This window comes from Ochotona curzoniae, unplaced genomic scaffold (assembly GCF_017591425.1).
Source record: "Ochotona curzoniae isolate NIBS_2020 unplaced genomic scaffold, NIBS_Ocur_1.0 scaffold_4505, whole genome shotgun sequence".
NCBI classification, from domain to species: domain Eukaryota; kingdom Metazoa; phylum Chordata; class Mammalia; order Lagomorpha; family Ochotonidae; genus Ochotona; species Ochotona curzoniae.
In genome coordinates, this window is record NW_024467118.1 from 52,022,531 (window position 1) to 52,046,866 (window position 24,336).

The 24,336-nt window shown below is 45.8% G+C and overlaps 1 protein-coding gene across 1 annotated transcript in view; it reads right to left on the minus strand.

Annotated features, from left to right (window-relative positions):
• The window catches only part of PDGFRL (platelet derived growth factor receptor like), a 55,108-nt gene extending 32,852 nt beyond the window's left edge, over positions 1–22,256 (minus strand). The window contains exons 1-2 of the mRNA XM_040966099.1: positions 22,202–22,256; positions 12,235–12,532 (exon numbers count right to left, since the gene is read on the minus strand). Coding sequence (XP_040822033.1) covers positions 12,235–12,532; positions 22,202–22,256 — 353 coding nt within the window. The remainder of the gene's footprint in view (positions 1–12,234; positions 12,533–22,201) is intronic.
• Between the last annotated feature and the right edge of the window lie 2,080 nt (positions 22,257–24,336).

The window sequence follows — 24,336 nt, forward strand, 5'->3', positions numbered from 1 at the left end:
AGAATTTAAGTCATTACCACCATAAAACAAATTAGACAAGAGACTAAGAGGGGCTTGGGCAAACCAACCGCTTCCATGCTTGCCAGCTCTCAAGTTCACTGATCCAGAGCCTCAGGTGAGGGACCTGGCCTCAGACCCCCACGGGTCCAGGACCCCCAGTACCTCCACTCACTCACTGAAACTCAGCAGCCGCAGTGCTGGAAAGACGGCAAAATACTGCTCCGGTCTGTTGTTACTTTAAAATACGCGAGAGGAGCTCTAAGGGACAGAAAAGGTTTGTTTCCACTTACAGTTGAGGTTGCGGGGCCAGGAGGCCGCCTCTGACGGAGCCTGGTCTTGGTGGTTGGAGGTTGTAAAGCTGGCAGCACAGACTCCTGGTTGGACTTGAGCGTAAAATAACCCAACTTCTCGCGAGACTCACTCTCGTGGGTAGCCACCAATGGCCCAAAGCCCTTCGCTCAGCTCCACCTCTCAGACAACATCCTTAGCTTAAGTCGCGACTCCTGGTCGATCAACCACTAGAAGGCATTAGAGTCTGAACAGCTGCAGGAGTTTAGGGAAGATTCATCCTACCCAATCCATAGCATCTGGCAAGAAATTAGAGCTTTCCTGATAGGGTACAAAGAAATGGTAAAAATGCAGCCAGTGGTCCAGGGTGGTTCTCAGGTTGCTGGTCAGGGTACCTGCATGGAATTCACACCATTCTTAAAACTAAAAGACACAAGAGGAGAGTCGAGTGTGGAGATCATGAGCTGTTTCAGATTATTATTCTTTCTTTCTTATGCCAAAGAGGCAGAGAGAGTGGGTGAGCAAAGGACATACTGTGCACTGGTTCAGCTCCCGGAGTGCTGAAGCTGGGGCCAAACCCCCTGAGCCATAGCCCGTTCCCCTTCACTGTGCGCCTTAGCACGAGGCAGACATTGAAGGCAGTGGCAGTACTTGAACCCACACATTCTGCAGACCGCCCAAGCAGTGCATACATTCGGCACCAAATTTAAACACAACCATATGAAAGGCCCAAGTGGATAGAGTGATCAGCATGTTTGACCAGGAGCCCAGAAGGACTGCTTAACTATAATCACAACACATTTAAGGCACTTGGTAGCAATTTTGCAAGATGCAAAATGGGCACAAAACCAGCATTCAACGTCTGGGACATCAGAGGATTCCAGCTCGTGTTGGGGGGGGGGGGTATGCACAGAGGGCAATGAGATAGACATGAAACCTGGAGAGCAAGGTGCCAGGGCAGCCAGAGGCCCCTCCGCTCTGTCGAGCGGTTCTAGCGACACGAGTCACATGCAGACTGACAGTGAACTCTGGGACTAGGGACCTTGCTGACACAATGCATGTAAAGTAATGCAGTCAGGTGGAGTGGTTAAAGAGGCAGTGTGGGGTTGGGGGGTGACAGGAACATAGGGACTCATCCAAGGGTTCTGGCTGTGCAGGCCAGCAGAGAGAGGAGGCTGGCTGCAGGGTGCCTGGGGAGCAGATAGGAGCTTTTAATTTCATCAAGATTTACAGAAATGATAATCAGAGAAGGGGGAGAGGTTTAAGACAATGAAAGAGAAGCAATATTGATGCGGTAGAGTTCCTTTCCGAGATAGAACCTAGAGATGAGATGGATCTGGGGCAGACGAGCAGTCCCCACCTTGGGAGGAGGATCCTTTCTGCCCTGTAATTCTAAGGGCAAGGAAGGAGATGTGAGAAGGGGAAGTCGAGGCAGCTCCAGGGCTCTGATTTCTCCATAAATGGGGTGATGGCGCCACGAACTGAGACAGGTGGAGGATATCCAGGCTTAAGGGGACAAGACAAGTGAGCCCTCCAGAGACCTGCATTCAGCTTTACTCATGCTGGGGAGTCGCGCGCCGTCCCCTGGCAGGATCCAGTGTCCCTGCGCCGACAGCAGAAAGGAGGCAGGAAGGTTCTAAGTGGGAATAGAGAAACATCAGGCAGAAAGAAAAAAATTCAGATGTGTTCAAGTCTAGAAGAAATGAAAGACCTTTGCACTTACAATGAATGGAGGGAGAAGTGAAGACAGAAGGGGGCACGGTGAGACAAGATGGAAAGATGGAGAGAATCAACTGACCAATGACTCCAGCAAGGCATGCAACAACAATTTCTGAGACAAGGAGGTGGATCCAAAATTCTCAGCCTGACAAATGTAAAACAATACTGCGTGGTTTTATTGAATGCTCTCCCCAAACCACGCAGTGCCTACATAAGCAGTAAGTGCAACAATCACACCTTATCCCTGCCTTCCCTTATTGCTGTTTCAGTTACTCCTAATCAACCAGAATCTGAACACTTGAAAAGGAATTTCCCAGAAATAAGTCATCCAAATATTGTACATTATGCTCAGCTATGAGTAGCGCGATGAGATCTCACACTGCCCTGCTTCACCCTTCCAGAGACACAAATCATCTCTCTGGCCAGCGTTTTCTTGCCGTACACGCTACCTACTCAGAAGTCACTTCACTGCAGCCCTTTCAGTTCTCAGGTCAACCACAACACTCATGCAGGGCTTGGGTCCGTGTCACACCTATATATTGCTGACCCCTTTTAATCGCCTCATGCCAGCGAAGAATCATCTCATAGCATCACAAGAAGAAAAAGCGAGTACAGTACAACCAGGCATTTTGAAAGAAAAATGTATTAAAGTATACTGTTACAATCACTCTGTTTTATTACTAATTATTGTTTATCCTTTCTGTGCCTGTTTCCTAGGTATCCGTTGTAAGCCATGGGAAAAGCAGAACCTTCAAGATAGCCGCTGATGGGCTTGGCATGATGGCTCAGTGGCTAAAACCCTCGCCTTGTAAGTGCCAGGATCTCATGGGGTGCCAATTCATGTCCAAGCTGTTCCACTTCCCATCCAGCTCCCTGCTTGTGGCCTGGGAAAGCAGCAGAAGATGGCCCAAGGCCTTGGGACCCTGCACCCTTTGGGAGACCCAGAGGAAACTCCTGGCTCCTGGCTTCGTTATTGTCTCAGCTTGCAGCCACTTAGGGAGTGAACAGGTGGCTGGAAGATCTTTCTCTCGGTATCTCCTTCTCCCTGTAACTCTGTCTCTCCAATAAAAATAAATCTCTCTTAAAAAAAAAAAAGATCCTGAGTGGCGAAATGGGACTAAAATTCCAACTGGAATTTGCTGACTAGAAAAAACCACTTACATCCCTTCCTTGCTCAAGCTGTTGCCCAAACAAACATCCTCTAAAGGGTCTGTTTCACCAGCCAGAGCCATCTAACGGACCATGACATGTGGTCAGTTTAAAAAATCCACTAGTCAAGACAGAGTACTGCTCTGAAAGATCGCATCCCTCATGTACATAGCAGAGCCAAAGGCGGAACCTCGACAGCAAATTTCTGTGGGTTAGCCCCTCTCTTTCAAAGAATGCTCTTTACCCCACCCCCATTTTATTTCTTTTAATCGTAGAGATAGATAGATAGAGAGAGAGAGAGAGAGAGAGAGAGAGAGGAAGACACACACACATACACACACACATACTGAAAGGAGGACAGAGAAAGTTACTCCAATCACTGGTTCACTCCCCAGATGCCCACGATAGCTAGGGCTGGGCCAGTCTGAAGCCAGGAATCCAGAGCTCCACCTGAGTTTCCTATAGGGTAGCCAGGTCCAGGTACTTGGGCCGTCTTCTGCTGCCTTCCCTGGGGCATTAAAAGGGGATGGATCGCAGTGGAGCAGCCAAGACTCTAGTTTGGGATTTAGGATACCTGGCTCACCAAGACAGCTTAACTTGCAGTGCCACAACACCTGCCACTCATGCTCACTGACTAACATTTAAGGGCCAGTTTGTAAAGCGCTGCCTGAGTTCAAGTCTCCCTTTCATCTTAAATTGCTTTCTAGTGAAGTTCTGTTGACATTTCATATAGTAAAAAAAAACCAGCATATACAGTCAACATACTGACTTTCAGGATTCCTATATCAAAATCTGTGGACACTCAAGGACCTATGTAAAGAAAATGGTGTAGGATTTGCATATAACCTGTGGGCACTTTTCTATATACTTCAAATCATTTCTAGGTTATTTGTAACATATAATGCAAGGTAAATGCGATATAAATAGCTGTTGGATTAAACTGGTTATGGAACCATGACATTTGCTCATGTTCAGTATAATTGTCTCCTAATATTTCCAGCTTTTTACAGGCTGAATAGGCAGAGGCAGAGCCTGTGGTTAGAGAGTGATGATGGTTTGGGGCTGTTTCAGGCATCCAGGGGGTTGGTATGCATCCCCTGTGGATTAGGAGGGACTATTGTACATTTTAAAATGTGAAATGCTTGCATGTGTAACTAGGAACTGCCTTTGGATGTAGGCACTAAGGCCCCAGGGCAACCCACAAATATTTCCCAGATGCTGCATGTTTCAGACAGTGGTTCTCATGCCAGAAATCTGATGATGAGCCAAACAGATGTGCTGTTTGCCCTCCAAGGTCTTGCAGTTCCACAGGGAGGAGCAGATACAGACCTCAGGCAAATCAGTTCAAGGAGGACACATCATCTCAGATGCTGATCTCAGCAGCCGCATCGATGGGGCACAATTCCTTCCTTCATTTTAGCCCTGGTGAATCCAAGTATCCCACAAGATGGTTTGGATTACTGTGTTGAAGAAAGATGCTTTGCCTAAGAGCAATTAGTTGCAGTTTTTGGAATGCCTACTGTGGGCCTCACATTGTAGGAATGTTAGTTCCATCTCTGAGATCAGAAAATGAGGTTCTAGGGAAATTATGAATGAAGACTATTTTGCTGGTTAACAGAAAAGGCAGGATTCAATCCAGCTGTGCTTTGACCTGGACTCTCTCTTCTAAAATGTTTCTTCTTATGATTTGATTGAGGAAATTGTTGTTTCAATGTCTGAGACTGATAAAGCATTCAAAGAAAGCTACTGGTACTAAAGGACTATCCTACCCTGATAATATTGAAAAAAAAAATGGCGGGAGCAGGAAAGGGGGAGGGAGAAAAACAGAGCGAGGAATCCCTGTACCTACAAAACTATATCACAGAAAAATAATAATGAAGACTATACTTTCAGGGAAAAACAGCGTTGTCCACACACAAATACATGTTCTCAGATTCAATTAGAAACTGAGGGATTCCTTCGAGACCATGCCTACTAGAGGCCACGACAGTGTCATAGTTGCTAAAACTCTGGCATGAAAGATCGGTGGCACAGACAATGGAGAGCTGCTTCCTCCAGTCCAAAAGAGAAGTCAAATTACAATTTGGTAACATCAGTTGTCCTTTCTTGATGTCACGTTTCAACTTTTTAGCTAAATATTTTATGCCTTGATGAATGCATCCATAGATATTACTTCAACTCCTTCATAAGTGGCTATAGTATATGCTGGAAAAACCTGCAGGGGGTGTTCATTTTGGGGAGCCCTATAACTGATTCAGACTCCTCCTCCATAAAGCATTCCCTTGGGTTGCCTGCTGTTATAGGTTAGTGGCAAGGACCTCTCCCAGGGGTCCTTTTTTTCTACTTAGAGCCATTTGGACAAGTGTAATGTCAATACCAGGCTACACAACATTACCAATCTAAAAATTAGATTTTACTACAAATGGACTGAATTTTGAATCCTGCACGCAATTGCTAGGCTGGGACAGACCAAATAGTTCTGTAGACCTTCTGTTGCTCCAGGGGTTTGGATGTTTTCCACCCCTGAGTGGGAGAAGACAGGGTAGTCAGAAATCCAGTGGGGACAGATGCAGGAACATATGTGAACATTGCTCCGGAAAGCTACCGAACCTGTTGAATGCTCCCAAGCCTTGCTGGAAGCAGGCACACCTGTGACCTTCCCACCCCACATCTGTCCTGATGCTGGAGCACACACACTCCTGCACAGTTCTGGCTCAGCACCTCACCCTCATCCAAAGGCCTCACATCCTGGGAAGGAGAGCAAGAGGGCTGGTCCTGAAGCTCTGGTGTCAAATAAATCAGGTTGCTATCACTGTGTTTGATGTAGAGTCATGACTCGAAGTTGTTCACGTTTGTCACATTTTTCACTTGTTTTGTGTGATCCGTGGGGTCCATCATGGTCTCTGCTTTCTTACGAGGCCCTTACTGTAGTTCGGATGGATATTAGTTATTGTTAAAATTTTTGGAGCGGCTAAAGTCCTCGCCTTGCAAGCACCAGGGTCCCATATGGGTGCCGGTTCTAATCCCGGCAGCCCTGCTTCCCTTCCAGCTCCCTGCTTGTGGCCTGGGAAAGCAGTTGAGGATGGCCCAAAGCCTTGAGACCCTGCACCTGCGTGGGAGACCCGGAAGAGCTCCTGGCTTCCGATTGGCACAGCTCTGGCCTCTGCAATCACTTAGGGAGTGAATCATTGAACAGATCTTCCTCTCTGTTTCTGAGCCTCTTTATATATCTGACTTTGCAATGAAAATAAATAAATCTTTTTTGAAAATTGGGGGTTTCCCCCCAGCTCTTGGATATTCCTTTTTAATTCGGATTCTTGCTTACTTTGAGTCCTTAAAATATTTTCAAACTTAAAAATATTCTTAGAAATGTAAACCTCCAAGCACTTGCATTCTCAAGGCTTAGAATACTTTGTATCAGTCAATGACTGAATGTTCTGAGCATCTTAAATTTATCTCACTCTTTTTTAAATGACTGGGGCGTAGGTGTTTGGCCTACAGTTCAAGATTTCTATACCCCACATTAACACGCCTGGTTTTAGTTTCTGGGTTCAGCTCCTTCAGCATCTTCTCAGCAGTGTAAACACTGTGAAACAGCAGCTCATGCCTCAAGCTGATGGGTTCTAGCTTCCCATATGGGAGGTCTGGCTTGAATTGTCGGTTCTGGCGCCTGGCCCCAGACCAAACTCAGACCCAGCTGTGATTCAGCAGAGGAGAACTCTCTTTTGTTTCTGGCTGCCTGCCCCGCAAGCAAATAAAATTTAAGGGAGTGTGTTCATCTGGCTTTGATAATATAAGTCATTTAAAGTGAATATGTTAAATCTTATATCTGGGTGTGCGCCTAAAAGACTTGAAAACAGAAACATGGGGATTGGTGCTGTAGCCTAGTGGCTAAAGTCCTTGCCTTGCATGCACCAGGATGTTACATGGGTACTTATTTGTGTCCCAGCTGATCCACTTCCAACCCAGCTCCCTGCTTGTGGCCTGGGAAAGCAGTAGAGGATGGCCCAATGCCTTGGGACCCTGCACCTGAATGGGAGACCCAGAAGAGGGTCCTGCTCAGGCCATTGTGGCTAGCTGGGAGTGAACCAGTGGATGGAAGAATTTTCTCTCTGTATCCATTCTCTCTGTATATTTGTCTTTTCAATAAAAAGAATAAATCTTATAAAAAGAAAACAGAATCACGCAGTGTATGTACATTCGTGTTCACTGCAGCATTATTCATAACCGAAACTGGGAAGGTAACCTAAGTGTTCGTGTTCTCTGATAGCTGAATAAATTAAAGATGTGTTCTACATGAAGGTATTTTAATAAGCTTATATTTTGCAAAAGATTTGTGGAATACATGCAAGGTATTATTTTTAAAGATTTCTATTTTTTTATTTTTAAAGTTTTTCTTATTGCAAAGGTGGATATACAGAGGAGGAGAGACAGAGAGGAAGATCTTCCATCCAATGGTTCACTCCCCAAGCGGATGCAATGGCCAGTGCTGAGCTGATCTGAAGCCAGGAGTTTCTTCTGGATCTTCAATGAGGGTGCAATGTCTCAAAGCCTTGGGCCATCCTTGACTGCTTTCCCAGGCCACAGGCAGGGAGCTGGATGGAAGTGGGGCTGCCGGGATCAGAACCAGTGCCCATATGGGACCCTGGCATGTTCAAGGTGAGGGCTTTAACCGCTATGCTATCGCACCGGGCCCATGCAAGGTATTTTTTTTAATTACATTATATTATGTGACACAGTTTCATAGACTGTGGGACTCCCCCATCCCCTTCCCTTCCCTTCCCTCCCCCCTGGTGGATTCCTCCACCTTGTTGCAGTATTACAGATCAAATTCAGTTGAGATTCTTTCATTGCAAGCATATACCAAGCAAAGAGTCCAGCATTTTATTGTCCAGATAAATTCAATGGTTTCTTGGGGAGATCATCTCTGGTCTGAAGGTAGAGCTGGCAGAACATCATCCCGATCAATTAAAAGCCCCAACTTAACTTCAGTGACAATTTACAACATTATGGAATTAATTGTCATGGTACTGAGTAACCAATATGTTACAAGAAGCAAGTTCTTAACCACATCCTGTGACTACTTCATTAGCATTTTGATTTTAGTTTATGTACAACCGGCTTCTATACACCTTAAAGTGGCTATAGGTTACTATTCAGCTGTCTCGTGACTATCCTCATTTTAGTATTTAGCACTCCATAGTGTTGAAGCATAATTCTACTGAACCTGGTAGATTTTCAGGTAGTCTAAACTGGCTTATAACTCAAGCAAGGCGTATGTCAGCAATTGAGGTGCAGAACAGTTTTAGGAGGGGTGTGCAGAGAAATCTTCCATTCCCCAGTGAGGAGTAACTAATCTTTGTGTCCTACCTAGTAAGGTATATGTGAATCCACTCTGACCATTTCTGGTCTGGTTCTAAGCTTTCCTATTGTTCTCTGTCTATTCTGATTTTGTTTGTTTGTTTGTTTGGGGGGCTCTGGAGCGACCCTGATGGTCATTGCCAGAGAGGATGGGGATCCAAAGTTGGAACTAAGGACCAGAGAAAGCTCCTCTCTCTAGTCCCAAAGGAAGTTTACTATTCTGTTTCTGCGGACTGCTCAGGGTTCCTGGCTGTTGTTCCGATGACCTTGGATCCGGCAAGGAAGGATTTGGGTTTCTTCCATCCCGTGTGGTAGATCCCACACGGGTGACCTCAGAGTCCTCGGCCTCCGAAGGCATCCAATTCCCCGTGGTCTCTTGGGCAGTTGGAATTTAGTCCTTGGTGCTTGTGCTGATAGTCCTTCATGCAAGGTATTTTCACAGGCTGCATTTTCCATTGACTTTTTGAAGAGTCCCTCATATGCATGGACTTCAAATTTTTATTTTTTAAAAAAATTAAATTTCATTTTGTTAAAAAATAAAACTATTTTAACTATATTTTCCATAAGCTTTTCAAAATCTTATTGTGCATTCAGTAGAATGCTACTTCATCTTGAACAAGAGGGAAGCCCTGTTGTGTGCCACAACATTGATAAACTCTGTATCCACTATGTTAAGTGAAATAAATCATCAAGAAAAATATAAGTACAAACTCAAGTATTCCACTAGTTAAACTAAAAGAAGTCACGTATAGTGATGGTCAGGAGGTAGGGTTAAGATCAGTGAGTGTGGTCTCAGTCATTCAAGATGAGAATGTTCTAGAATCTGCTGCATACATGCACATAGCAACATTATACAGTAGTCTCACAAATCATTAATTCATGTTATACACTAACACCCCTGAACACATAAATATGGTAGTGAATCTTTCCAGATTCATTCCAGGGGAGTATACTTTCTTTCTCTTTCACACACACACACACACACACACACACACACACACACACACACACACACAGAATTCAAATGTGGAGCGTGTTGTTAAAGAATTTCCTTACTCTTCATCCAACTCTTCATGCAACCCATCAGGACACTGTCAGGAGAAAAATGGCAAAGGAGTCTAGACACAAGATGACTGACAGAAAGACATTACTTACATATATACTTTTTTTTCCCAAAGTGTGTGTGCGCATGTATATGCATGTGTGTGTGTGTGCGAGAGAGAGAGAGAGAGAGAGAGAGAGAGAGAGAGAACACCAGAGAAGATGGGAGTGTGAGAGTACAATCATTGGATAGGTGGAGTTAAATTTCAAGCAAACTGTTAAGTCTCATGAAAACCATAGAAAAACTTTTGGAAAGCCAGTTTTAAGTCCAAAGAGTGCTGGGGAGAGGAAATAGCAGGTGGCACAAAGATGCTGGCCTGGGGCCCACCATAGGATTCCCAGAGGGAGTGATACCAAGGCTGCTGCTAGCCTGGAGAAGAGCCGGAAGTGCTCCAGGCAGTGTTCCAGACACCGACTCTCCAGAAACTGATGCTTCCGTCCAGTTGCCAATGGCCAAGGCTGAGGAATTGCTCTAGAAATTGGCAGTGACTCACACACAAGAGAGGACAGAGCCCAGGGAGGACCTCATGGGTCCTGTGAGGAGGCTGGACTTCTTGTCAGTGGAAATCAGCTCTGAGTTGTGAGACGTTAGAATGTAGCTGGGGTGGGAAAAAGGGGACTACAGGACGACAACCTGGAGGTAGTTACTGCAGACTTGGATGCGGCCTGAGTGGTGACCTGAGAGTGGAAAAGGGGACAGATTGATGGCAGTTAAGCAGGACTTTCCTGGGTGGCTGATCAGATGTGGGGAAAGAAGGAAAAAAAAAAAAAAAGGAAGAAGTCCAGCTGTTAGCCGCTGTCCTGCGGAGCCACTGAGCGGAGCTGTCCCCGAGTGGGATGTCTGTGCAGATGTATGAATGTGTCACGGACTTTCAGAGGTTGGGAAACCTGCCATGCACATTCTTCCTTCCACTCATTCCAGACATCCCAGACACACAACAGTCTCTAGTTCTCCATTATAAATCACAGGAAATGAAGGCTGGAAAGAATCTTGGAAATCAGATCATCCTTCTCCCTTTATTCCAAGCATGAGAAAGCTGAAAGGACACTGCTCAGAAAATCACCAAGCCCCTGCCGTAACCCCTTCGCCAGTGCGAGGGCTCCTCCTGCACCCTCTGAAGGGGCTCTGCTTTCTCACTTTTCACAGTTTCCCTAAGTATCATCTTAACCACTTTTTCTGAACAAGAAATCCAGCCCTCTACACATACTCATTCAGACACGAGAAATCACTTCATTCTTACAAGTTGAGGCCTCTGAATATGTTACATATTTGTGAAAATAAACGTTATCGGAGGAAATTGAGAAGTAGTTTAAGTACATCTCTGCTCAAATTACTTGTGGGAATCTACTCTTAGATCATTTCAGTTTTCATGATGATCATTATGATCAAAAGAACTCCGGCTCCCTGCTAATGCACCTGGGAAAGCAGCAGAGGATGGCCTAAATGCGTGGGCCTCTGCATCCGCGTGGGAGACCCGCACCTGACCCAGGCCAGCGTATTGAAGTGCTTCAGCAATCAGCAGTGGATGGTGTCTCTGAATCTCTCCTCTCTAATTCTGCCTTTCAACTAAAAGTAAATAAAGCTTTAAAAAAAATGAACCCATCACCTTTCACAACATGAATTATTATTTTTTCCTTAATCTTTATTGGCTTATATGAAAGTCAGAGAGACAGAGATCTGCCATTCATTGATTCACTCTCCTAATGCCCAAACAGCTGGGGCTGGGACAGGTCAAGACCAAGAGCTTGAAATTCCATCGTGGTCTCCCTTGTGGGAAGTAGGGACCCGAGTACTTGAAATGTTACCTGTTGCCTGATGAGCAGGGGCTCATTAGCAGGAACTTGATTTGGAAGCAGAGCTGGGAATTGAACCCAGGCTCTACCTAACACAGGACTTGGTTGTGCCAGGTGATGTATTAACTGCTGCATTAAAACCTCCCCCTCAGTATCAATTTTTATCCATTTCGGTGCATTGTAAGTTCTTATAAAATACTAGCTTTCTAGGGCCCGGCGCGGTGGCACAAGTGGTTAAGGTCCTCGCCTTGCACGCCCGGGATCCCATATGGGCGCCGGTTCTAGTTCTGGCGGCAGCCCCGCTTCCCTTCCAGCTCCCTGCCTGTGGCCCGGGAAAGCTGTCTAGGACGGCCCAAAGCTTTGGGACCCTGCACCCTCGTGGGAGACCAGGAAGAGGCTCCTGGCTTCAGATCAGCATAGTATCGGCCGTTGCGCTCTCTTGGAGAGTGAATCATCAGATGGAGGCTCTTCCTCTCTGTCTCTCCTCTCTGTATATCTGCCTTTCCAATAAAAATAAAATAAATCTTTAAAAAAAAAATTTCTAGCTTTCTAGAAAATCTCACTCTTGTCATGTGGTTTTCCATATAATTTTCATATGGTTTCTTGTAATATCGCTTTCAACCAATGTTGGAAGGATCCACAACAATTTTTTTTAACTGGATGAAGAAAAGAAACTTCTGAGTCTTGTTCATTGAGACTCAATTTTAGAGATCTATTAGAGTGAAATGGTAGCCATCAGAAACAACCTAATAGTTTAAAAGGTGAGTAAGCCAAATCCTCGATTTAATACAAGCCCTGAAAAGACAAAACAAGCCAGCTTACCTGAGGCGCGAGTCCTTGAAGGTGTCCAGATAGGCAGGGTAGCTCCACTCAATCTTGCTCCCTTTGCAGCGGAGCTCCAGGGCTTGCCCTGCCGTCAGGCTCAAGGTGGCTGCAGGTCTCTGGAAGTGACCCTTCTCCATCACTTGCATCATGATGGACTGCGTCTTCAGGGCTGAATCAGCTGAGTCCCTGTCTTTTATTTTAGGCACTTTAGGCTTCACTTTTTTGTTGCTCGGTTTGATTCTGTTCTCTCCTGGTTCCTTTGGACGCTTGTTCTTTGGAGGGTGTTGGCCTGCCACTGTACAAACGAGAAAGCAGTGTGCTACAGTGATGACCTCCTGAGCATGTGTTACCTGCACAAGATCCTGTCTCCATACTTCTCTCCTCAATTTCTAGTTTCACTCATAATCATGCAACAATCATTATTACCTTGATTTCATTCATTAGTTTTGGATTGTTTTGAGAGTTTTGGATTGTTAGAAGAGTTTCGATCTGCTAGTTCATTCCCCAAATGCATACGACAGCCAGGGCTGGGCTGGGGCCAGAGTCAGGAGCTCAGGCTGAATGGCAGGAATCTTTAGTAACTCGAGCCACCACTGCCACCTCGCAGGATGTGCATTGGCAGGGATCTGGAGTCACGAGTTAGAGCAAGATATTAAGGCCAGGGACTCCACATGGGGTACTGGCATCTTAACCATTTGACTCAAATGGTTTGAGTCAAATTTGACTATCCTACATTCTGTAGTTTTAAAAGGATTAGTCATTAAAACAGTTCAGTTTCAAATGTATTATTTGAATTTAGCAAACTATGTCATGTCTGAGCCAAAATTTGCAGTTACCAAAATATTCTTCTTTGCAGTTCATACTCTGTCTCCCAGTCTCCAAGTGCACACACTGAAGAGTGGACCCGAAGCCCCTGCAGGTCTTTCTTGTCTTGGCAACCTCTGTGTTCTCACTGTTCATATGAAATGTATTGGATAAATGCAGGAAGGTGTAGTCCCCCAAAGACTCAAGACGCAAGATACACCACATGCATACTTGGCTTCAAACCATTGCAAACTCCAATTGGACCTGACAATATCCAGATCACGATACTCACTGGAGACTAAGCACTAAACATAGGCTAATTAGAAGTACTACAAAAAGTTCATGGAATGTGAAAAAGTGTTGACATCCATGCATCAGACAGCTTTCCAAAAAAGTCAGTGGAAAAGCATGTTACAAAGAAAACTAGGGGGCTGCACTGTGGTACAATGGGTTAGGCTGTTCCCTGGGATACCAACATGGTCACCACTTCAAATCCCAACTGTACTTCTGATCTAGCTCCCTGGTAATGTGCTTGGGAAAGCAGCAGAAGATGGCTCAAGTGCTGGGGCCCCTGCCACCATGCAGGAGACAGGTGGAATTCCAGGCTCCTAGCTGTGGTCTGACCCGGCACTGGCAGGTGCAACCATTTGGTGGCTCAATCAGAAGATGGACTCTGTCTGTCTTTGACTCCTACCCTTTCCCGTCCCACCTGTAACTCTGCCTTTCCAATAAATAGATTTTTTTAAAAAAGATGAATGCATTTCAGAAATGTTACATAAAATATTTAGACATGAACTTATTTTTAACTGTACTTTCCATGAGTTTTATGAAGTATTATTATCAGTTACTTATGCTCAATGGCAACTATAGCAATAGTTTGGAACTCAGCAAACAAAATACTTTTAGACAAAATGTATGGTTTTTGCCAACTGCTGTCACACAGTGATAATAAAAGGTTGACTTACTTTAACTTGGATTTATTGTCACTCCCTCTTCTAAAGAGAATGTATTGCTCACTCTATCCATTCTGCTGCCCTTGTCGGAAACCTCGCTTCCCACCAAGCCTCCCTCAGGCGTGCAGTTGTCCCCAGCCAGCAGGGGTGAAAAGGAGACACACAGTCTCACTTTGGTCATTTGTCTGCATGAGCTCAAAGGCTGCCTCTGTAGATGCACACACAATTGCAAAACTTTCCAGAGAGAGAGGTTCCTTAGAGGTCATTTAAAGTCTTCATCATGCAGGTTTGAAAAAACAAAGGAGGCCCTAAAAAGTTACAGAAATGTCACACAAAGTCACTCAGCTGATCAATGGCAGAATGTTCTGATACTCATTCTAAAATGTGTGCTTTACTTTACACAGGCAGATATTCCGTAGGTGTTTTAAAAAAATAACTACACAAACTTTGGCCAGTTGATGGAATGACAGAACTTGTATATATAATAGAAGATGTGACCAAAGAGAATCATAATCAAAAGCCCAGTGGATGTGGACTGCACCAAAGACCACTAAAATGGGAGCCACTTAACCTGACCTGGACCCTAGAACTCATTCCATTCTTTTTTTTTTTTTTAAGACTTATTTATTTTTATTGGAAAGTCAAATATTCAGAGAGGAGGAGAGACAGAGAGGAAGATCTTTTGTCTGATGATTCACTCCCCAAGTGGCTGCAATGGCCGGAGCTAAACCCATCCAAAGCCAGGAGCCTGGAGACTTCTCCAGGTCTCCCATGCAGGTGCAAGGTTTCAAGGCTTTGGGCTATCCTTGACTGCTGTCCCAGGCCACAAGCAGGGAGTTGGATGGGAAGTGGAGCCACTGGGACTAGAATTGGTGCCAATATGGGATCCCAGCACATGCAAGGTGACGACTTTAGCCATGAGGCTATAGCGCCGGGCCCCTAATTCCTCTCTTAAAACTCTCAGCTCCGTGCCCACACTTATGCCCCAGAATGCAGGTCCTCTGGACTTGGAGCTTGAGCCCCGAGGTCCATCTGTAGTAGTCTTTCCTCCCCAGGCCTGACTCCCTGAGTCCTTCTCATCACCCTTCCCTCTGGGGCCTGCTGTGCCTTTTCAATCCTTTCAGGGAAAGGAGTTGGGTCATGGCACCCTTGGTCTCCAAGATGGAGTCTCCAACCCAACATCTACTGTTGAACCAGCTCTCACCCAGACTTACCCCAACCCTGCGTGTTTGATTTATTCACCAATGATACATGGTGGATAGCACTAGAGGGAAACTGACTCACACCCTAGCAGGAAGGAGAGCCTTGTAATTCACTGAACACACCAGACCAAGCTCAGTGCACTAATTTTGCATCAACAGCAAAACATTAACTTCAGCTCTGTGATGGGTTAAACATCACATGCTTTTTCTTAGGAACGAAAATAAACACTGACCTTTCTGATGTCCATGTAATCTGTGCCCATAAATATTTCAATCCCATTATGCAATGGCAATGAGATTCATGAACCAATGGATTGATGTCTACTTTGGCATTTATTTTTCCAAATAGCAGAAATTCAGGCTGTCAGAAATGATGGCAGCCACCGTGTATGAAGTCCAGGGCATCCAATGCCATGTGTCTGATATCTGAGTCATGAGACCCTGTGTGGCTTTGCTACTCAGGAACATCAGGCCATCTGCTACGATAAATATCACACATCAAATAGCTGTGATTATCCCTGCACAATAATCCAACCTTTTGATCAAACACTAAAGGATCTAACCACACAGTTGGCTCAGCTCCTTTATGTGCACGGTCCATGGTTTGGGGTTGGTGATGCATGGTTGAAGAAGCCAGCCTATGGTTCCACAGACACTTTGCACTCCTGGATCAAATCACTCCCAAGTCCCAAAATTAACTTTTTAAAGGGACAGGACTCTTCAGCCAAGATAATTTATTTTCCAAAAGCCTGTGAGACACAAGAAATTCTATTAAAAATAAGTAAAAATTAGAGTCTTCTACTTCTTTGAAATTATTGCACAGTGTATTTGGGGGGGCGGGGAGTCAAGCTAAAAAAAAGTATTGGAGAATTAAGAGACAATATTAAAAGGCCAAATATAAGAGTTATGGGAGTCCCAGAAGGTGCAGAAAGAGAAGCTAGGTTTACAAATGTACTTAATGAAATAATAAGCAAAAATTTTCCTAATCTAGAGAGAGAACTGGGAAACAACATCCAGGAGAGGCACAGAACTCCCAACAGGCTTGACCAAAAGAGATCTTCACCACGACACATGATAATTAGCCTCTCTTTAGTCAAACATAAGAAAAAGATCCTTAAATGTGCTTGTGAAAAAAAGTAATTGACATATAAAGGAATGCCAATTCAGCTCACAGGAGATCTCTCACAGGAAAATCTAAAGGCCAGAAGAGAATGGAATGACATATTCCAGATTCTAAAAGCAAAAAATTGTCGGCCCAGGATAACGTACACAGCAAAACTTTCCTTTGTCTTTGGAAATGAAACAAAATTCTTCCACAGTATAGAAGATCTCAAAGAATATGCCCCTTCCAAACCTGCCCTACAAATGATACTTACAGATGTTCTCTTGACAAAGAAAAGGAATAGGGCCCACCAAACCAAAGGCAAATGCAAAGAACATCCCGGTAAAGTAACAACAGAAGACTAAATTAATGAACAACCCATTGCTAAATAACAGGAACAAATTACCACCTATTTATATTAACCCTGAACATAAATGGCTTAAACTTATCAACCAAATGTCATAGATTAGACACTGGATTAAAAAACTAAACTCATCTATTTGCTGCCTACAGGCGATGCATCTCACCAACACAGATCAGTGACCCGGTCTTATCTGCACAGTGTATTTTACAGAGAAACTCATGAGTCATAAATAACTGATTTCAGGCCCTGGCCTGGCACTCACTATGAGACCTTGGGAACTAACTTGCCCTCTTTGCTTCAGCTTTCCCATCTATAAACTAGGAAGTATGTGGTCCTTCTCATGGATTATGGTAGGAATTCAATAAATTAACACGTCTAAAATGCTGAGAATAATATCTGAACTCATTGTGAGCGGTGATGGAACACAGCTTTTCATTTTCTGGTTGATCTATGTGATCTTCCTGGAGGAAAAGAATTCTTTCCTTTAATACACAGATGTCAAGCAGTTGACCCAAGAACAACAAGAAGATAATGAAAAGCTAGACCCTCTGACTCTACCTCCAGAGCTTTCTCTGGCTCAGGCCAGCGCCTGTCCACTCACAGAGACTAGCAAAATGTTGCCGCTTCACTTTATTTACACAAATTTCATGTAAGCCCTGTTGTGTAAGTGGGCTCTTTGTTGGGCCTGGCCTTTGACAAGCAGTTCCATCCAAGTCAAACGGAACTTGATGCCGGGGATGATTGCACAAGCTCCCTGCAAGGGCCCGAGATGCCTTTCCAAGGCATACATGAGACTCCCCGAGCGAGGAGACGAGACACCGGTCCAAGTCTCCAAAGGAAGAACGAATGTGAAAGCAAGAAGTCAGCAGGATGAAGGATGGAGACTCGATCTCAACTGCGGATGATAAGCCAATCCCATTCAGTAGACGAGTTCAGAAGAGTGGTGTGAGAGGAGAACACAAACTCCTTAAAAAGAATATTGACAGCTGCTGAGAGGAGGAGTCGAGCTTACCCACAGTCATTCTTATCAGAGTCACAGCTGTTGGTGCTCACACCCTCTCAACAGTAAGGGGAGGCCAGTCGTGAGGGGCAGCAGCCAAATAACCACACTGTCCATTTTGGGAGGTATGCAGGTGTTCCCTGGTTGGTTCTAACTTTCACATCCACTCTCCTCCATTCTTCACAGAACCCCCCAGAAGGCCACATACATGGGACTTCAAAAAAAGCATAAGAATGTGCATTATGAATGTATGGATTTAACAGATTTCGTACTGCAGTAAACTTTTAGTCATGAACTTTCTGAAGGAACCCCTTTTCTAAGAACATCCACAAAGGTATGAGAGTGACATGGGCTCAGAGCCTCTGCTCCCTCTCCTGCACACACCATCTATGGGCCAGTGTTGTGACAGCAGATTAAGGGACTGCCTGCTGTGCTGGCACTCTGGTGCAGGTCCTGGCTGCTCTGCTTCCCATCCAGCTCCCTGCTAATGCACCATGGAAGGCAGGGGAAGAGGGCCCCTGTCACCCACAGTTGGAGCTCTGGCTTCTGGTGACAACCTGACTCAGATCATTGTGGTCATTTGGGGAGTGAACCAGCAAATGGGAGATATGTGTCTTTCTCTTTGTGTCCCTTCCTCTCTGTCACTTTTCCTTTATAAAAAAAAATTAGAGGAGGGAGAGAGTGATGGAGGGAGTGAGAGAGAAAGAGAAAAATGCCAATCCAGAAAAACTTCCCACCCTCTCTTGAGCACGACTTTCTTAAATTAGCTATTCCTAAATATCAGACATCTCTGTTCCAGGATAAAGACCTCAATGTGAAGAATTTTCCAGAACTTCAGAATAATAGGTGATTCTTTCTGGAAACATTACCTACTTGGCTCCTGGGACAACAGTACACTTTGTATTCCTATCACTCACTGACAGCTCTTTCCCATACCCTGTTTGTGCCAGCGCACCCGAGTCAAGCCCCAAAGGCCGCATCCTATACCTCTGTCTCCATCCAGTCTCCCTAAGTGACCTCTGGTCATTTCTACACTGAAAGCTATTCTACTTCCTGTCTGGCTCTGTTGTTGTGGTTGGATTCCAGGGCTGCACATTCTGTGGTTGACTCAGCACTGCCCCTTGGACAAGCAGCAAACATCTCCAATTAAACGCATCCCAAACTGAACTCTGGATGCTCCTTCACACCTGCTCCTTCGCTGTTGTATCAGAAATGGCAACTTTGTCTACATGGATGCTCAGGACAAACAATTCCCAATCTCCATCTTTCATTGATCTCATCAGACACAGCCCAGCCAGCAGCCAATCCTCTGGCTTCCCCTTTACACTGGACTTCTCCCTCCAACCACCATCACCCAGGCTCCCTAAGCTGAGACTCCAGCTGCCACCCCAGCCCTCCTGCCTTTGATAGTATCAATCTGATCACGGGCTCCTCTTTGTCAGACCCTCCAACAGCTTCCACCTGGCCTCCTCCTCAGCTGTCACACTTCTCAATCCTTCAGCCATAGTGGCCACTGTGCAAGCTCACCTTAGAGCCGTGGCTCCCCATGTACTGGGCCTGCACATCTCATCAGTGTCACTAATGTCATTACAAGGAGAGAAAAGACACACCAAGAGGAAAATGCCCCAGGAAACAAAGACACACTGGGAGAAGATGACCAAGTGGCAACAGGAGCAAACACCAGATTGCTGCAGGTAGGCCTCAGGACACCAAGCACGGCTGGCTACCGCCAGAAGCCAGGAGGAGATGAGGATGGATTCCAGCCTGGCTCTCAGAAGCAGCATGGTCCAGCTCACACTCGGACTTCGGACTTCAATCTCCAGCACTGTAAGAGAATAAACCTCACTGCTTTAAGTCACTTGGCCTGGAGCTGTGTTATGTACCCAAGGACACCAACACACCCTGATTAGGAATTCTTGCCAACTATTGGTTCCAGAGCTTCTGATGTCTCCACTAGTTTATGTATTGTCTGTTCTCTGTACCAGATACAAGCATCACAACCTCACCCAGGGAAACTGTCACTCTTGGGGCCTTTGCCTGCTCCGCTGAATGCCCACTCTTTCTTGTCCTCAAGTTTTTCTCTTTCTTTGCTCTGTGCAGTAAGGATTATTCTATATGTCAAGCACATAAACTAAAATCCTAAAGGCTTTGAAGCATTCATTATAAGTCCTTCAAAAACAATGGGGAATTTTAAAAGTCTTTCTTCATCATACAGAGTTTTGAACAATTTTCTGCCTCTATTTCCAAGGACTAAATCAAGACACAGAAGTGACCCAAGTCCTGGTCAGAGATTCAGGGTCACTGACTAGCCCTTTTCACACTAGCCCATGTGGTTGTGTGGCTCTCATGTCATATTCAATTTATTTGGCCTTCCCAGGAGGAAAATTCTTTTGTGCAATCCAAAATTAACCCAGGTCAGACCAAAGGCAAAAACAGAGATTGTGGGGTTGGTATGATTCAATAAAACACAGTAAGAAATGAACACTGATGTTCCTTTGTTAGTTTCTAGCATTGATTTAAAATATAAAGACAATCGGAAGTGGGTAAGCCCCTGTCACTTTATATTTTATGTGGTCACAACAGTGCACAGTGGCACATATTCCATAAACTGGATGACTATCACATGCTGGGAGATCTTGGGCTCTTTAACTGTTTTCCTGCCTCAGTTTCCACTCAGTGCCTGCCTCTGGCCTTTCAGCTCTTCATCAGGAGAAATAACATCACTTATAAAAAAAAGCAGGTCATGTTAGAATCAAGCGAGGCCAACATCACTGGTTTGGGGTAGACCTGCACTCCCACAGGAAGCCTTTTATGTCTTACGTTTCCTTGATGTGGTCCCCCCATCTGAAAGGCAGTGGAATAAACGGCTTTCTGTCTGTAGTTTGTGTTTGAGGCTGCCCCAACAGGTAGCATATCCTAGCTAGCCAATCAGAGACCTTCTCTGGAAGGACTTCTGTATAATATACTCTCATTGGTTGTCCCTGGCCCCAATCACACACAAACCCAAAGCAGAAAAAGAGGGGACATAAAGAGGCAAATTTTCCTTTCCAACTATGTGTTTCCTATTTACCCATAAATAGTGTTTATTGCACAAGCCACTGTTATTGTCACACCTAACATGTATCAGTTATTCTTCACACAATACTCTGCTCAGAATTGTTTTCCTTCCTTTTAAATGTTTATTTTTATATGAAACAACAGTTACTAATTTATTTAGACAGATGCTAGCAGAAAGCTACTGACCTATTCAGAGATTTGGCTTATGGAGGTAAGTAGTCTGACAGCATGCCTACGCTTCTGAGACAACTGCCTATCTTAGGTAAAAACAAATTAACGGACTATTTGAAATTATTTTGTCTGTCCATCTCTTATCCTATTCAAAAAAAAAAAATATCAAATGCTACATTTCTGCTATTTCAGCAGTCCCACACAAGGCTTGCCAAGAGAGCTTAAATAAACTGCACTTTCTAAACCCAACTCAGGCCAACTTCTCTCTTGGGACCAGGGGGGAGTGCTGCTCCGCAGGCAGGCGTGGCTCACACTCTCCTAAGCCTGGCTCTCTACTTGGTCTCAGCAGACAAGCCTGTGGTATTTTCCTGGCAAACGCTTTCTTTCACTGGAAAGAAAGGAGCGGGTCAGGATGGAGCGGTGGAGAAAATGTGAGTCAGGTGAAACTGGCTCTGGCATGAGGTTGCATAACAGCAAAGGCTGCTCTTAACCAACTCGCAGCAGCCCTGCAGCCCTGTGGCTGCAAATGGAGGCTTGGGGATATCAGGATGCAACTTGATGACAGCTGTGCTGGACCGAATCCCCCCACAAGTCACATAAAGTGTGGAACAAACAAGGTGATTCGGTGCCAACAGTAGCACAGACATAACAGATGTATATCTGTATCTATCAGGGTTTCTGTCTATCTAAATATATTATATAAATATACACACGATAAACCCAGGCTAGCACCCATTTGAAACAAGTGTCTTTTCTTCATCTCTTCCCATTAAACAGATAAGGAATGTAACAATTGTAGAGTCTAGATTCATCTAGAGGTTTCATGCATACACATTTTTGGCCTCAAGGAAACTGGGAGGATTTCAAGTTCAAGGTGATGGTATAGAAAACACATCCCGGGCTGCCAAAACGAGAGAGACGCTTGGGATTTCATGACCGCCTTGCCTAGGTGGCACCCACCCAGCCCTGGCGCCGAGGTGGCAGCGCTCAGCCGCTCCCGGGCGGACACGTTGACACTGGGGCTGGACCAGGCGCCGCCTGCGGATGCTCGCCTCTCCCACCTGGTGGGCAGCAGCCGTCCTGGTGGGCGCCAAAGGGTTAGGGCAGCTGCCCCCTTACCCCGAGATGCTCTCGAGAGCAGGGAGGGAACTCTGAGAGGGAAAGAGGAAACCCTACTTGAAGGGGCAGGTGCATGGGGGCAAAAGCCACCTGGCACCCGACGTTAGAGCAAGAGCCGGCTGGACGGGGACTAGGAGTGAGGGGGCTAAACTCAGGACACAAGCCAGGCAGCCCCGACCCAGGGTCACTCACCATTGTCCAGGGCTTGATGCACCAGCAGGAAGCCCAGCAACAGCCAAACCTTCATCGTCAGGCACGGCTAGGGCGGGCGGGCCGGAGGCGCTGCGGGCTGAGCAGGGCGATGGCAGGCGCGGGGCAGAGTCTCCCGGCAAGGGACACCGCCTCCGGGCGGGAGCCTCGGCGGGTCGGGGCGGGCGCCTGGGACGCCACAGCTGGAGGATTCGGTTTCATGAGGAGGGACGCAGTTTGAGGGGAAGGAGTTGTTTTTTTGGTTGTTTGTTTTAAATTCCTTGTCAATGTAGAATGACCTCTCCTGCCCCCTGGCGGAGCCGTGGAGCGCCGAGAGGCAAGTCAGGGCTAAGTTGCAAAAGTTGGTTGCAAAGTCGTTCCTTCAGTTTCTCCAAAGCTGGAGTATTCATCAAGTTCAGGAAGGCCGAGCGACATTCTGCAGCCACGGAGCGGCCACAAGTCACCACAATCGCCCCCACGTCTCCACCTGTTCTGAAGGCGGTGGGAGGTGTCTTGCTGCCCTATAAAAAGCGCCCCTGCACTTGTGTTTCCCGCCAAAGGGTCTCTTGCCTTCACCAACAGGACCTTTGTTGTTGGTTTTGACTGTGACCCTGCACCCGCCCAGCCAGCTCCTGTCTGGGGAAGGTGTTGGCCCCATTGCTGATTCCTCCTGCCTGCAGAAGCCAAATGGCCCCCAACGCAAGCCTCATTAGGTAGTGATTTGGAAAGGCCTGAGCCAAAGCAAAAACAAGGCCCATGCAATCCCACTTACCCACTCTGGGTTGGAGTCAGCATTAGCCGTCTGCGCTCTTGGCAAATGTTGGATTCATTTCCTCACTCAAGGAAGCAATGCAGGCTTGGGAGACCCATAAAAAATCCGAAGTCCATGGCCTAGGTTAGGAGAGCAGAGGACGGTGAGGGAAGGGGGCATTGTGGACAGTGGGAGCAGAGTGAAAAAGCAGACTGAGCAGGTAGGGCTGTGGTCCTGGAGAAGATTCCGGCGTCTTGTGCTCTCTGCAGGTAGCCTGAGCCCACAGCTTCATATCGTCAAAGCAATCTGAGTGTTCTCCCCAGCTGGGGAGCAGCACCTGGGCTTCCAGCCCCTTTTCATTACTGTCTTTAGCACCAACATTTACAACCAAGGAGAGATCAATGCATGGTCACAAGGAGGGGGCACAAGGCAAATAGTGCCACAATTTAGGACAAATCAGTTTTTCACCTCTTCCCACAGGAGGGATCTAGAATTCTACATTCTGTGGCAAGCTCTAATGTCAGTCTTGTCATGCCAGTTGACTACAGTGGGGAGGGAGGAGAGAGCAGTCAGCCGGGAGCTAACAAGAACCAGGTTCAGGTCTCCATTCTGTTGGGAGCTCTGAACAGTCATTGTTTCATTCTCCAAATGCCTGCCACAACGTAGGCCTCCCCTGTGGGTGGCAAGGATCCAGGTATTCAGCCATCTCATGCTAACTCGGCCATTTAATGCTCCTCCTGGGGGCACAGCCGAAGGAAGAGGGAATTAAGAAGAGCTGAGACTTGAACCCAGACTCTGAGATACAATGTGGGCATACCACCCAGTATTACTGCATTGTACCAAATGTCTGCCCCCGGGCATTCACTCCCCTAGCTACTCTTCATAACTACAGAAGTACAACCAAGAAGATGATGATGATGATGATGATTTTACAAAACTGAAATGTTTCAAAGCTTTAGCGGGAACTAGCTTGAGTGGTTTTAAATTTAGCACTCACTGCAAATCTCATTCCAAGATGCTCCCAGAGCAGCTCATGAAAAACTGTGAAAGCAGAAGGCGAGGACTCTGCCACCTTCGTCTCTTCAAAATCACAAAAAGCAACTAACTTCCTAGCTGCAGGACAAAGCAGGTATGAGCACACGTAATGTGTACTTGTAAGGGCCTCTGAATGCTAAGCGAAAAGGGGCCAATGCCAAAAGCTAAAATGTGAAACCTGAAACCGAAGACTTCATACATCACCCTCTGTGGCCTTTGCTCTTTTTACTTAATGGTGTCCTGACTCCCTTCACATTTCTTTACCCATCTGTTTTTTCCTTCTGTCTCTAAATGTTAATTACTTTTTTTTTAAAAAAAAGATTTTCGTTTTTTATTGGAAAGACAGATCAGA